A 16,452-nucleotide genomic window follows, 5' to 3' on the forward strand; every position below is an offset into this window, starting at 1 on the left:
GGATTGCACTCTCAGCAAATTTGCGGATGATACTAAACTAGGAGGAGTGGTAGACACGCTGGAGGGGAGGGATAGGATACAGAAGGACCTAGACAAATTGGAGGATTGGGCCAAAAGAAATCTGATGAGGTTCAATAAGGATAAGTGCAGGGTCCTGCACTTAGGATGGAAGAATCCAATGCACCGCTACAGACTAGGGACCGAATGGCTAGGCAGCAGTTCTGCGGAAAAGGACCTAGGGGTGACAGTGGACGAGAAGCTGGATATGAGTCAGCAGTGTGCCCTTGTTGCCAAGAAGGCCAATGGCATTTTGGGATGTATAAGTAGGGGCATAGCGAGCAGATCGAGGGACGTGATCGTTCCCCTCTATTCAACATTGGTGAGGCCTCATCTGGAGTCCTGTGTCCAGTTTTGGGCCCCACACTACAAGAAGGATGTGGATAAATTGGAGAGAGTCCAGCGAAGGGCAACAAAAATGATTAGGGGTCTAGAACACATGACTTATGAGGAGAAGCTTAAGGAGCTGGGATTGTTTAGTCTGCAGAAGAGAAGAATGAGGGGGGATTTGATAGCTGCTTTCAACTACCTGAGAGGGGGTTCCAAAGAGGATGGCTCTAGACTGTTCTCAATGATAGCAGATGACAGAACGAGGAGTAATGGTCTCAAGTTGCAGTGGGGGAGGTTTAGATTGGATATTAGGAAAAACGTTTTCACTAGGAGGGTGGTGAAACACTGGAATGCGTTACCTAGGGAGGTGGTAGAATCTCCTTCCTTAGAGGTTTTTAAGGTCAGGCTTGACAAAGCCCTGGCTGGGATGATTTAACTGGGAATTGGTCCTGCTTTGAGCAGGGGGTTGGACTAGATGACCTTCAGGGGTCCCTTCCAACCCTGATATTCTATGATTCTATGATTCTATGAACTACTGCCCTGTTCCTTTCATGGCCTTTGTGGGGATGTCAGGACCGCAGCCTTACTACAAAACCGCAGATCTATAGAACAATGGATGCCAAAGCTCCAGTGGATGAAAGCAATATTTGGGGCTGAGGGAGGCTGAAGAAATCTGGGCTAAGGTCATCAATGCTCATAGTCTCCAATACCTGCTTCACATCAAGGGGCAGCACAAGATCAGGAGTGAGTATATATTGAGTATATATTGAACCCAGAAATACTCCCATAAATGGTGGTAGTTTTGGCAGCTCACGTGGGTGCTGAAAGCTTCAGAGGCACAACCAGACTGTCACTGTGTGAATATACAGCCAAACCTGCTTCATCACCTTCCGGGAGACAGATCCAGACAGTCCACGGTTTGCAAGGAGCCTACATTCATTTGGGATTAGCCATGACGATGCTGATGATGACTGTCAGTACGAATGGCTCCCCAGTTACTGTGGCAAAATTTCTGTTGATCCAATAATGTGTGTGAGGCTGAGGTCTGCCAAACAGAAAATGCAGGTGACACTTGCTGAACAAGTAAAGTGAGAGGGACATTTTCAGGGGGTCACATATTGCACATGTGTTGGGTAAAGGGGAAAACACTCTTTCATTTTCTTTTCCTCCGTACCTCTGTTTGCTTCTCTCCTATGGTACAGGCTATAATGCAGTCTTTTTCAGGACATGGATGCATGTCTTATATAAAAATACAAAATTAGATTTCAGAGAGCTTTAATTTGATAGATGTATTGCTGTAAGATGCTGTACCCAAAAACAAAACACCCTGGCACCCCCGTATGCACCACTGTTATATAATTGCAACAAATCTAGTCCAAAATATATCATGTGAGGTGTCTATAGAAAAGTTATGGTTTTCTGAATATGATTATCCTATGTATATATGACTCTTCTTTGGATCTGAAGTTATGAATATTGACTATGTACCTGTATTTCGAATGTGTTTGCTCCTGTGGTAACTCCCACAGGGTACTTTACATACAGTCTATCCAGCACTTTGTGAATGGACTATTCAACTTCATGGCCCATCCATAATCACAATAGGCCATGGAGAAAGCTCATCCCCACCTGATGGACTTTCCTGTGGACATTCTAACAAGAATGTGGGTTATGGCCCCTGCTATGACTCATTGACACATACAAAGTTATGTGACTAGCTCATGTGACCCTGGATTCCATTTTGTGCCTGCACTTTTCCACTGACTGTGCTGGAGACTTTTGCTTCAAAAAATGAAATTCCCTCCACATGGCATAAAGGGAAATTTGCTAAGCAACAGGGGCTGGTACATTGTCCTCTCCACATTCAGGGAGGGGAAGACTGAGTAATAAACTAACACTGGTCGGGATTCTGACCAAGACAAGATGGTATAGCTCTGGGGTCCTAGGCTGGGGAGCTGTGGGGAACTGGCTGGAGACTCTTTCCTCTTAGTTGATGAGTGGCTGGTGAAAGTATTCATGTAACTCAGCTGGGTGTGTCCCTGCCTGTGAATGTTTGTGTAAGTGCAGTACATGGAGGGGTCTTCTCCTTGTCACTACCTTACAGTGGGAAGGGGGAACAGGCTTGTATGCCAGAGGGATCATCTGGGAACAGTTGTGTTCTGCATACAGGGAGGGAGATGATATTGATGAATACTTCACTACCTTTGAGAGGCTCTGTGTGATTCATAAGACTCCTGATGACCAGATGATGCCCACTTCAGTTGCAAAGTTAACTGGTACAGCTCTGCATAAGTTAGACAAACAGCTGTCAGGGATGGTCTAAATGTTGCTGGTCCTGCCATGAGTGCAGGGGACTGGACTTGAAGACATCTCAAGGTCCCTTCCAGTTCTTTGATTCTGTGATTCTATATACTCAATAAAATGACATCTGAGGATGCTGTAGTTTATTGCAAAGTCAAAGAAATGCTGTTGAAATAATTTCAAATTGTCCCTGAAACATACAGAGTGGAATCCTCAGTATGGTGCTGGTATGAACAATGCAGAATATATCTAAACAATGAAAGTTTGACCTTGTTGCTTAAGAGCATTTCTTAAACATATGTGAAGATGATGTAAAACAGTGACTATTGGACAAAAAGGTGAAAACTATGGATGAGATGAGTGACCTAGCTACTGATTTTGAGAGACACAAGCATCTATTTTGAATAAACCAGAAACAGAGGGGTTTAAGCCTGGTGGGACGTAGGGGTCCATTTTACCTCATTTCTCTAATCCCCGACCCAAATTTCTAGTAAAAACAGAAGAATTCAGAAGGTGCAGTCAGTGTAATTCCACTGATCACCTGAGGAATAAATGCCCTGTGCTGGGCAAAAGCCAGCAGCAGGTAGCCCATGCAAATGCTGTGACCCTGAGCACAGATGCCCCTCAGGTTCCTGTCACATATCATACTGGGATTGTAAAATTAGCCTCTGCACTCCCAGGCATGAAAAACATCAAGTTCATCAGGACTAATGGCATGGAACACGTTGGGTGGGAAGATACAGGGGTAGAAATGTCTGTGCTTACATAGAGTATAGTTCAAAAGGGTGACATACTGACAGGACAGATGGCAGAGACTTTATTACTACGATATTAGTGTTCTTAGGCTGTTACCAAATCCTTGTGCCTTTGGCTAAAATGTGCATAGAAACTGAGGGTTTGGAAGCTGTATAATCAGTGTGCGTAGGAGATAATAACCCTGCTGATATGCTAATTGGAAATGATTTCATCTGTTTAACTAAGGCTGTTAAAATATCCACCTGCAGGAAGAAGGAGCATTCTGCTGGGACCCCAGAGAGAAAGGGGAAAGTCCTAGCAACTGCTGAGGAAATGGGAGTAAGTCTTCTTTATTCCTTTGCAGCAGTGGGAAGCTGAATGCTTCCATGGGTGGGGGTGGCTGAGATCAGCTCCTGCCCTGCAGCTGAAGGCAACATCTCCTCAGGGAAGGAGGAGAGTCTATTCCCAAATGTCCAGGTTGCCGCTAAACAGGGGACAAACCCAATGCTAGGGAGCTTAGGAAGCTTTGTTCTGGAGGGGATCCCAGGGAAGGGTGATGGAATCATAGAAACCCCTACAGAGGTGGGTGAGATTTCCCTTACCACTCAGCAGGAGGTAACACCACCCCACAGAGGGAGAAGTGTGTAGCGCCTGTCACGGAGACAACTGTCCATGCTCTTGGATCTGAGGCAGTTATGGCTAAGCAGGGGATAGATCCCACCCTAGAGAGCATTGGGGTCTGTGTCTTAGAGGGGGGCCCAAAGTAGGAAACTGGGGGCGGAATAGTGGGAGAACAGGAATTATTTTCTTACTCATCACATGGGGGAGGATGGCCAGGACAGAATGGCTGGTTAAGCATTTGTGCACTCACGCCCTCAACCCATGACTCAGGTTTTGAGAGGAAACTGTGTAACTGACTTCCCAAGGGAGCAGTCACACAACGGACCTCCTGGGGATAGAGAGGGGTGAGGGAGGGCACCTCAATCTAGGTCCTGATTATTCAGGAATTGGTTCCTGATGTGCTTGTGAAAACTAACTGTGTCTCTTTAAGACAGGGTGTGGCTCTCACTTTAGAAATGGTTGTTTGTGAAAATGCTAATGACCCACCTGACACAGGGGAGAAGGAAATTCCTTGGGCTGGTAAGACACAGAAAGCATTTGTGAAAGAGCTGCTGGCACCAGACACACCACTTAGCCCAGACAGCACAGATCCCCACCCTTTATGAACGGGGTGGGGAGTCCCAGTGCTTAGAGTGGGGATCACAGGAAAAGCCCAAAGGGTGGATTTTTTTGCATGGGTTTTTTTGGATGTATAAACCTGGGTTTGGGAAGCAGCTCCACAGAGGGCTAGCCAACACTTAAATTCCCTTTACATCCTAACCCACCAGATCCCAGTATACCATGACCCGAAAGATGACCTTTGACTGAGATCCCTACTGCCAGGCAGGGTTACAAGGTCTCCAGTTTTCAGCTGAACACCTGTTTGAAAAGGGACCCTCTCCAGCCCTCCCAGCCCAGTTAAAATGAGAGAGGGAGGGAGGGGGAGACCTAGTGACTGAGGGAGGTCAGATGGAGTGAGACGGGTGGGACCTCAGAGAAGGAGTGGAGCAAGTGTGTTTGGGTTTGTTCACTCAGAAATTAGAGAACCCTTCTGACAGGGACACTGAGGGGAAAGGAAAACAACTTACTAAACACATGTCAAGGTTCAGAGAGGAGTTGAAAGTCACAGTGGATTTTGAAGAAACAAACTGTTGAAGCAGAAGGTGTGACAAAATAAGAAGTCTCCGAAAAGTGTACCTCTGACAAAAAGATTTTGTGTTAGTGTTCAATCTCATGATGCAAAGTGTGTTGCTAACAATAAACCTTATAACAAAGAATTTGATACTGGTGGTAACATCTATGAAAAGGTATAACGTGCATGATAAGGGGGGAAAGCATTTGGACATGGTAGGAGTAGTAAACAAGAAACCTTATGGGGATACTGCTTCTCAGCTAGCACATGTAAACAGGCTCAAATCTTCTCACAGTATGGAAACCATAATAAAAATGGTCTGCTATGTGGAAGGGGAAATTGAAGCACCCCCATCTCAATCCTTCTCCGCCCCTAAGATTTGAAAGTATCTTGCCCCCTTATTCGTCCTTTGGGTTGATCCAGCCAGGTTAGCTGAGCTTCTTAACCCTTTCCAGGTAACAGGATGTTGCCTCTGGCCAGGAGGGATTTTATAGCACTGTATACAGAAAGGTGGTTACCCTTCCCTTTATATTTATGACAGATACAAAGAGAGGTTTCCTAGCGACCCAGAGAAGGCACATTTGCTGACTTTTGATATCAATAGGCTGATCTACAAAGTGTTAAATGGTATACTGAACTTTGCAAGAATGCCTGTAGATCACTACAATGTTTGCAACACTTGAATGTGTGAAATGCAAAATAGCATAGGCTCAGGAATATGGGCTTATTCATTGTCCTTCGCTCATTGAGGGAGGGGCAGACTGGGTAATAAAATTACATGGTTCAAGCTTCAGACCAGGGCAAGATGAGAAAGCTCTGGGGTGCTAGGCTGGGGAGATGGGAGGAATTGTCTGGAGTCTCTCTATTGTTGGTTCATGAGTGGTGAAAGCATTCCTATAAGTGCAGCTGGTGTATCCCTGTTTGTGTAAATGCAAGGCCTGGTGAGGCTTGCCACTTGTCAGAGACCTACAGCAAGAGAAGGAGCCCAGATTAGTATGCCAGAGGATTCGGTGGTACCCCAGTTTCAAGTTGCATCCCGAGGGAAATCCGTAACTTCTGCCCAAAGAACAGGCCAAGCTAGAGCGTGAGTTCATTTCCTTCTTTTCATGAGCTCAGTTACTGATGGAGAAACCCTGGTCATGGCAAGGAAGTCAGGATCCTGGATTCCATCTGTTGTTCTCTGTGTGACCTTGGCCAAGTCACATCTCCCTTTACCCCAGTTTACCTATCTGTATAATGGGGACATGATCATAGTGACTTTCATTTTCTAGGTATTTTGAAGATCCTTCAGTGAAAGGTGCTGCATAGTATGGCGATAGTTAATGACGAGAATCGCATATCCCTGATTACTTTGCGACAGCCCCATGTACCTGAAAAAAACTGCTAGTGTCTCCCGTAAGTCATCTTTCTCGAGATCTGTTTTTCTATTACCTACCCATACGTCCTGTGTATTTACAGGCTTTCAGATCCTCTGGAGACCTAGGCATTATCCCTACTAAAGAACTAGAATTTTTAAATATACACAAATACACAGAGCAGGCAATTCCTCTCTGACTCAGCACAAAGTCTAAGAGTTCTCATGTCCCTTTGGGAAGGTCCCTCAATTACTGTTTACTGCTAAAGATGGATAAAGAGCACAGAAGCAGAGACATGGAAAGAGAGAGATTGGCTTGAATCTCTCTGGTCTCATGCCTGTTTGCTTGCTTCTCCACTAGAGGCTGAGCGAACTCCCAAGGAATGGCACAGAGCTCTATTATAAACAGTGCACACTGCCAATTCGGCTCTTGGCGTGGGATGCTCCTGCAGATACTGGAGTGAGTGAGGTGTGGGACACGGCTACCTGAGTGGGATTCCCAGGGAAGACACTTCTGTCTCAGCATCCATCTCTTCCTGAAGAGCTCACCTCTCAACAAACCCAGGTATGCATGGTGCGATAGACAGTAAGTCTGGGGTCCTTTCCCCTCTGCACAGCCATTAAATATCCCAGGTCCCTTGCCAGAGCTGATGAGTTTGCTCCACTCTCATGGGTCAAAGTGTCCCTCACAGCTGTTTCTCTGCCTCCAGGCTGGCTGATGTCCTCTATTCCAGAGGTGGCTGTATTTCGGTGGGCACAGAGTATCCTTCAGGATCACAGGCATTAGTAGATGTACACTACAAGGCCAAGTTCTAAGGCTCTGGCCTGTATTTTTGCTCAGGCCCCACTGAAGCAAAACTCCCCTTTGAGTAAGAGGAGAGGAAAGATCTCAGGAGCCAACTGTGTGTTAATGCACTGACCCTGTCACCTCCTCCCCTTGGATTTCAGGGCTCTGGTAGTTAACAGGATGACGGTTACCTGACTTTTATGTGCTGAAAAGTATGGAGGTACTAGGGCTCCTCACTAGACAAAGTAAAAGAATTTTTCAACGTGGGCAAGACATCGTCTCTCCTAGCTTCATTTGAGTAGTCAGCTGAATGGTTAGGTCGGAAACTTTAAAAAAAAAAAAATCAGCTGGAAGCAGACACCCATTGAGGGAAATTTCAGACCAAATGGTGAAAGTTTGGCAAACTTGTAAGCAACTGAAAATGAAGTCTTCTTCGTTAAGGTGCCAGACAACCTTAACTTACAGTGGGGCCATCAGAGTTACCTATAAGGGCCAATCCATTTTTGAATCCCATTCAACTAAGCTCTTTGCTCCAATAATGTCTATGGCAAGGAGTTCCACTGGGCAAATATGTATTATGTAAACAATTTTCTTATCAGTTTTATAGTTCAGACTTTTGAATGTAATTCAGTGTTCCCTTGTCTGTGCTTTATGAGACATAGCAAATATAAATCCCTGATCTACTTCCTTTATCGATGGATTCATAGGGTTTAAGGCCAGAAGGGACTATTCAATTATCCCATCCAACCTCCTGTACAACACAGGCCATTAAATTTCAGCTAGTTACCCCTGTATTGAGCCCCATGGCTTGTGTTTAACTGAGGCCTGCTCTGTGATAGAATTTTCCATCATTGAATCATAGAGCCAAAGGGTTAGAAGATACCTCAAGGCTCAGGTAGTTTAAACCCCTGCAAAGATGAAAGATGTGTTCTGTATAAACCATTCGAGACAGATGGGCATCCAGCCTCCTTTGGAAAAGCTCTAGCGAAGCACCTTCCACAGCTTCCTGAGTCATCCGTTCCATTTTCCTCCTGTTCTTCCTGTTAGGAAGTTTTTCCGGAGATTTCATTGAAATCTGCTATGCTGTAACTGAACCCATTGACTCTTGTCCTCCTTTCAGTGGAAAAAGAGAATAATTTTTCTCCATCCTTTTTTATGGCTTCCTGTCACAGGGCAACCCAGGTTTCTTCCCCCTTGTCCCTGCGCCCTGTGCTTGAACAGGCAAAAGAAAGGGTCTCAGAACCTTCTTGCAGGTGCTTCATCCGTGTTTCTTTATTTACAGTGCCTGTACACTCCCAATTCCCCCACAACACCAGTGCCCGCCCAACCCCTCACTGGGTCCTCTGGCCTTTGAGGCTTGTGTCAGCCAGAAGGGATAGAGCCACAACCCATCTATCTTCCTGCCTGGCATCACACTAGCACCTCACGGTGAGCTGGGTGTCCACAATGACCCCTAAATTCCTTTCAGAAGCCCTGCGTTCCATAATACAATGCCTTAGTCTGTGGGTCGGCCTGCGTACCCTGATCGGAGAGGATAACTTTGCATTTGACTGTATTAAAACATTTTATATGCATGAACCCAGCTCACCAAAGGCTCCAGATCAACCCATATGCCTGCCCTGGCCACCTCATTGTAACCACTCTGCCAATCTTTGGGTTGTCCACAAATTTGATCTGCAATGATTTCCTATTTGCTTCCAGGTAATTGATGAAAATATTGAATAGCATCGGGCCTAGAAATGATCTCTGCACAACCTCATTAGAAACGCCCCCTGCCCCTCCACTGACCATGGCCCTTTGACAACAGCTTTCCGAGATCTGTCAGTTAGGCAGTTTTTAGTCCATTTTACATACGCTCTACTGATATTATACTGTTCATTTTTTATCTGAATGTTGTCGCCCAGTAAATCAAATGCTTTAGAGAAATCAAACTTTATGCAATTGAGTGGCCCCTTTGATCAACCAAACCGCTACTCTTATTAAGGGATAAACGTGTTAATCAACTCTGTTGTTTTTTGGCATTAATTAAATTCTGAGACTATTTTAACCAATCCCAGACCAGCTTTTCCATTGCTTCCTAATCTTGTCAAATCTTTTTTTAAAACTTTCCCTTTCTTTTTGATGTTTAACACAGAACTGCCCTGTATTTGTCTCTCTTTTTTTACTCTGCTGCTGCCTGATCATTTATTTCTGGTTCCGAATGAGATTTGTGATGGATCGGTCAGTTCGTAACCCTGGTGTTCGTATCTCTAAGGTTCTACTATAGATGCTCTTATGCTCCCTCCTTGACTGCTAATGGACTGGAAAGTATTTTCTCACCTCATGTGATATGAGTCCCTCATACTGCTTCTTTCCAAATGTAGAACAAATATATTTACTGAAGAAATCTACGTTTTTTGCAAAATTAACATGTTTACTTTCTCCCTCTAGGAATTGGCCTAAACCTTTTCGAGGATTTCTTTTGTTCTTAATATACTGAACAACCTCCTTTGTGATCCTGAGACCTGCCACACATGGATTTTTCCCTCATGTCTTTAATGTCCATGACCAATATTCACAACTTCAATTTTGTATTATTTAATATTTATTTCTCTTTTTTCCATGTGTTATATATTTCTCTTCTTCCCTCCACCCCTGCAAAAAATGTCTTTGCTTTGTCACTGAACCAGGTGTTTATACAAAGCTGTCCACTTCTTTGACTATGGAATTGTGACTTTCTAGCTATCTAAAAAATGCTTCTTATAGAATTCCAATTTTCCCTCCCAAGTTTTCTGTCTAATTTTTTCCGATATTTTGCCTTAGCTTTGAGGAACTAGCTCTTGTGAAACACTAAGTATCTACAGTTATTACTGGTTGGGAATAGTTCTCTGTTTGACCATTTGAATGTAATCAGCTCCATTTTTTAATTTTCCTCTCCTCTATCACACACCTGTTTCTTTGTCTCTCCAGCCAGGAATATTTACTGCGACCATCATCCGAGACCCTGGGCACATACAGAAATTCCAGTGATTGTCCAGTATATGCAGGAGACACCATTCTGCCTCAGAGTTGGACACTTTCTCCCCTACTCCATGTCAGCTTCCAACACAACTCACTTCACCAACCCCTCCACCTTCATCCTACTGGGCATTCCTGGCCTGGAGGCAGCCCATGTCTGGCTCTCCATTCCTTTCTGCACTGTGTACACCATAGCCATCTTGGGGAACTTCACCATCCTGCTAACAGTGAAGAGGGAGCCAAGACTCCATAGGCCCATGTACTATTTCCTCTGCATGCTGGCTGTCACCGACCTGGTCTTGTCTACGTCCATCCTGCCCAAAATGCTGAGCATCTTCTGGTTGAATTCCAGGGAGATCAATTTCAGTGCCTGCCTCACCCAGCTGTACTTCATTCACTGCTTCTCAGTGATGGAGTCTGGGATCTTTGTGGCCATGGCTTTTGATCGCTACGTGGCCATCTGTCATCCCCTGAGACATTTCACCATCCTGAGAAACTCTGTGGTGGCCAAGATAGGCCTGGCCGTGGTGCTGCGTGGAGGCATGCTTGTACTGCCCTGTCTCCTCCTGGCGAGGCAGTGGCCATATTGCAGAACCAACATCATCCCTCACTCGTACTGCGAGCACATGGTCATGGTGAAACTGGCATGCGCAGACATCCGCATCAGCAGTTACTACGGACTCTTTGTGTTATTCTTTCTGACCAGTGTGGATGTGTTTTTTATCGCCATGTCCTATATCCAGATCCTCTGGGCCATCTTCAGCCTCCCCACAAAGGACGCTCGGATCAAGACTTTGGGGACCTGCAGCTCCCACCTCGGTGTCATTTTAGTCTTTTACATCCCGGTTCTCTTCTCCTTACTCACACACCGGTTTGGGCATAATGTGCCCCTTCATTTCCATATTCTCATGGCCAATGTGTACCTCCTGGTGCCCCCCATGCTGAACCCCATCATCTACGGGGTGAGGACCAAAGAGATTCAGGACAGGTTTCTCCATCTCTTTACTCATAAGGGGATGTAAATGTTTTCTGCTGGTGCTCTGGATCTCAGAAAAAGCTGTCTGTGGAGCTGGCTGGTAACATGGTGCTGGGCCCTCTTCCCCGAGTCACTTCTTAGACGGTCAAAAAGATATTAAATCCTTTCCTGCTCTTACTGTGCTGTGTCAATGTGATAAACAGGGGAATTGCTCTGTGTTCAACTCCTTAACCCATCGGGATGCCATCTTTCTCATTTCTGTTAAATGGACCCCTGAAGCTCTGCCCTCCGCCCAATTCCTTCCTCCAATGCCCAGTCCATGCTCCACATGTCACCTCAAGCCTCCAACCATTTCTGTGCTTTACCCCAAAAGGCCCCGCCCCTCTTGTTCACTCCTCTCCGTCTCTTCCACCCTCACTCACCGAATCACCTCCCTCTCCCACCACCTCAGTGGGGCTCCATAGGATCCGGGGGTGGGACTGGAGCTGCTGCAGCCTTAGAAAGAGCCTGCAGTGAGTACAGTGAGGACACAGTGTCTGGCCGACATGCCACTTAGGAACAGAGAGGGAAGCCAGGGTGAGATTATGCATCGTACAGGTTGTGGGCCCTACAGCTCATATACAAAATTCTGAGGGTATAGACCATTGTATGACTTATTTCTTTAGCTTCTGGCTCCCTTTTGTTCCTCCTGCAATGGGGATGGGATGGGAGCTGTTTGCCCTGAGCCAGGCCTTGCGGACAGGGCAAGGGATCAGCTTTGAAGCTAGGTGGACAGCTTTGAAGCAACAGCGGAGAGAGGCAGAAGGATCAGCCCCTGTTTTATCTGGGAAGCTGGGATGCTGGACAGAGGCTGGGGTGGCTGCAGTAGCTCACATGGAGGGAAATAAACCACATACCTGCCATTAGCTGGGTATTTACAAAAATACACGGCACCTTATCTGTAAAGGTTATGATCTACTGAATATATTCATCCCAGTTGTATGCATGCATCATTTTTCTATTTGAAGTTATGAATACTGGCCATGTACTTGTTTACTTTTAAGTAGTCTCAGTGAAGCAGTTGGTTAGCTTCCTGAGAAAAGACTATTCTCAGTAAGTGCCCAATGAAGAAACACATAAGCTCACGAAGAAGTGGGAAACGCCAATCCACATCTGAGCTTTCCCAGGAATGTGGCCTGGCTAGTAAGGAACTGAGTCAGGCATGGACATGTGATGTGTCCATGTGACTCCAAAGCTCGATCTTGGAGATGATTTCTGGATATGAGAGAGGAAGGGGTTTCCACACACAAGAGAAAGTCCATTTAAGCCCCTGGGAGACCCCTCTATTTGGTGTTCAGCTTGCTGACGAGGTAGGCTCTCCACCCCAAAGGATAACTGAAAGAAACTGGAACAAATGACAGTAACCATGCGGGTGTGAGTGATTGCTGGACCCAGACTAGAAGGAGGCTAGTCTGTAAAATAATCTTATTGGAACATCTCTGAGGTTTAGATTTAATCTGTAATCACTTTCTAAGCCCTGGTCTACACTAGGACTTTAGGTCGAATTTAGCAACGTTAAATCGATTTAAACCTGCAACCGTCCACACAGTGAAGCCCTTTATTTCGACTTAAAGGGCTCTTAAAATCGATTTCCTTACTCCACCCCTGACAAGTGGATTAGCGCTTAAATCGACGTTCCCAGGTCGAATTTGGGGTACTGTGGACACAATTCGATGTTATTGGCCTCCGGGAGCTATCCCAGAGTGCTCCATTCTGACCGCTCTGGACAGCACTCTCAACTCAGATGCACTGGCCAGGTAGACAGGAAAAGAACCGCAAACTTTTGAATCTCATTTCCTGTTTGGCCAGCGTGGCAAGCTGCAGGTGACCATGCAGAGCTCATCAGCACAGGTGACCATGATGGAGTCCCAGAATCGCAAAAGAGCTCCAGCATGGACCGAACGGGAGGTACGGGATCTGATCGCTGTTTGGGGAGAGGAATCCGTGCTATCAGAACTCCGTTCCAGTTTTCGAAACGCCAAAACGTTTGTGAAAATCTCCCAGGGCATGAAGGACAGAGGCCATAACAGGGACCCGAAGCAGTGCCGCGTGAAACTGAAGGAGCTGAGGCAAGCCTACCAGAAAACCAGAGAGGCGAACAGCCGCTCTGGGTCAGAGCCCCAAACATGCCGCTTCTATGATGAGCTGCATGCCATTTTAGGGGGTTCAGCCACCACTACCCCAGCCGTGTTGTTTGACTCCTTCAATGGAGATGGAGGCAATACGGAAGCAGGTTTTGGGGACGAAGAAGATGATGATGAGGACGAGGTAGTAGATAGCTCACAGCAAGCAAGCGGAGAAACCGGTTTTCCCGACAGCCAGGAACTGTTTCTCACCCTAGACCTGGAGCCAGTACCCCCCGAACCCACCCAAGGCTGCCTCCTGGACCCAGCAGGCGGAGAAGGGACCTCTGGTGAGTGTACCTTTTAAAATGCTATACATGGTTTAAAAGCAAGCATGTGAAAGGATTACTTTGCCCTGGCATTTGCGGTTCTCCTAGATGTAGTCCTAAAGCCTTTGCAAAAGGTTTCTGGGGAGGGCAGCCTTATTTCGTCCTTCATGGTAGGACACTTTACCACTCCAGGCCAGTAACACGTACTCGGGAATCACTGTAGAACAAAGCATTGCAGTGTATGTTTGCTGGCATTCAACCAAAATCCGTTCTTTATCTCTCTGTGTTATCCTCAGGAGAGTGAGATATAATTCATGGTCACCTGGTTGAAATAGGGTGCTTTTCTTCAGGGACACTCAGAGGAGCCCATTCCTGCTGTGCTGTTTGCCTGTGGCTGAACAGAAATGTTCGCCGCTGTTAGCCACAGGGAGGGGGGAAGGTTGAGGGGGTAGTCACGCGGTGGGAGGAGGCAAAATGCGACCTTGTAACGAAAGCACATGTGCTATGTATGTAATGTTAACAGCAAGGTTTACCCTGAAAGAGTGTAGCGACTGTTTTATAAAATGTGTCTTTTTAAATACCGCTGTCCCTTTTTTTTTCTCCACCAGCTGCATGTGTTTCAATGATCACAGGATCTTCTCCTTCCCAGAGGCTAGTGAAGCTTAGAAAGAAAAAAAAACGCACTCGCGATGAAATGTTCTCCGAGCTCATGCTGTCCTCCCACACTGACAGAGCACAGATGAATGCGTGGAGGCAAATAATGTCAGAGTGCAGGAAAGCACAAAATGACCGGGAGGAGAGGTGGAGGGCTGAAGAGAGTAAGTGGCGGGCTGAAGAGAGTAAGTGGCGGGCTGAAGACAGGGCTGAAGCTCAAATGTGGCGGCAGCGTGATGAGAGGAGGCAGGATTCAATGCTGAGGCTGCTGCAGGACCAAACCAGAATGCTCCAGTGTATGGTTGAGCTGCAGCAAAGGCAGCTGGAGCACAGACTGCCACTGCTGCCCCTCTGTAACCAACCGCCCTCCTCCCCAAGTTCCATAGCCTCCACACCCAGACGCCCAAGAACGCGGTGGGGGGGCCTCCGGCCAACCAGCCACTCCCCCACAGAGGATTGCCCAAAAAAAAGAAGGCTGTCATTCAATAAATTTTAAAGTTGTAAACTTTTAAAGTGCTGTGCTTAAAGTGCTGTGTGGCATTTTCCTTCCCTCCTCCACCACCCCTCCTGGGATACCTTGGTAGTCATCTCCCTATTTGTGTGATGAATGAATAACGAATGCATGACTGTGAAGCAGCAATGACTTTATTGCCTCTGCAAGCGGTGATTAAAGGGAGGAGGGGAGGGTGGTTAGCTTACAGGGAAGTAGAGTGAACCAAGGGGCGGGGGGTTTCATCAAGGAGAAACAAACAGAATTTTCACAGCGTAGCCTGGCCAGTCATGAAACTGGTTTTCAAAGCTTCTCTGATGCGTACCGCGCCCTCCTGTGCTCTTCTAACCGCCCTGGTGTCTGGCTGCGCGTAACCAGCAGCCAGGCGATTTGCCTCAGCCTCCCACCGCGCCATAAACGTCTCCCCCTTACTCTCACAGATATTGTGGAGCACACAGCAAGCAGTAATAACAGTGGGAATATTGGTTTCGCTGAGGTCTAAGCGAGTCAGTAAACTGCGCCAGCGCGCCTTTAAACGTCCAAATGCACATTCTACCACCATTCTGCACTTGCTCAGCCTGTAGTTGAACAGCTCCTGACTACTGTCCAGGCTGCCTGTGTACGGCTTCATGAGCCATGGCATTAAGGGGTAGGCTGGGTCCCCAAGGATACATATAGGCATTTCAACATCCCCAACAGTTATTTTCTGGTCTGGGAATAAAGTCCCTTCCTGCAGCTTTTGAAACAGACCAGAGTTCCTGAAGATGCGAGCGTCATGCACCTTTCCCGGCCATCCCACGTTGATGTTGGTGAAACGTCCCTTGTGATCCACCAGAGCTTGCAGCACTATCGAAAAGTACCCCTTGCGGTTTATGTACTCGGCGGCTTGGTGCTCCGGTGCCAAGATAGGGATATGGGTTCCGTCTATAGCCCCACCACAGTTAGGGAATCCCATTGCAGCAAAGCCATCCACTATGACCTGCACATTTCCCAGGGTCACTACCCTTGATATCAGCAGATCTTTGATTGCGCTGGCTACTTGCATAACAGCAGCCCCCACAGTAGATTTGCCCACTCCAAATTGATTCCCAACTGACCGGTAGCTGTCTGGCGTTGCAAGCTTCCACAGGGCTATCGCCACTCGCTTCTCAACTGTGAGGGCTGCTCTCATCCTGGTATTCATGCGCTTCAGGGCAGGGGAAAGCAAGTCACAAAGTTCCATGAAAGTGCCCTTACGCATGCGAAAGTTTCGCAGCCACTGGGAATCGTCCCAGACCTGCAACACTATGCGGTTCCACCAGTCTGTGCTTGTTTCCCGAGCCCAGAATCGGCGTTCCACAGCATGAACCTGCCCCATTAGCACCATGATGCATGCATTGTCAGGGCCCATGCTTTCAGAGAAATCTGTGTCCATGTCCTGATCACTCACGGGACCGCGCTGACGTCGCCTCCTCGCCCGGTATCGCGTTGCCATGTTCTGGTGCTGCATATACTGCTGGATAATGCGTGTGGTGGTTGATGTGCTCCTAATTGCCAAAATGAGCTCAGCGGCCTCCATGCTTGCCTTGGTATGGCGTCCGCACAGAAAGAAGGCGCGGAACGATTGTC

General features: G+C 46.9%; 1 protein-coding gene across 1 annotated transcript; it reads left to right on the top strand.

The window, feature by feature from the left end:
• Nucleotides 1-10,316: 10,316 nt before the first annotated feature.
• Nucleotides 10,317-11,315, top strand: LOC140914219 (olfactory receptor 52J3). Its single transcript, XM_073351589.2, has one exon. It carries the CDS (start codon nt 10,317-10,319, stop codon nt 11,313-11,315), a length of 999 nt encoding a protein of 332 aa, XP_073207690.2.
• The last annotated feature ends 5,137 nt before the right edge of the window (nt 11,316-16,452 follow it).

This window comes from Lepidochelys kempii, chromosome 1 (genome assembly GCF_965140285.1).
Source record: "Lepidochelys kempii isolate rLepKem1 chromosome 1, rLepKem1.hap1, whole genome shotgun sequence".
NCBI classification, from domain to species: domain Eukaryota; kingdom Metazoa; phylum Chordata; order Testudines; family Cheloniidae; genus Lepidochelys; species Lepidochelys kempii.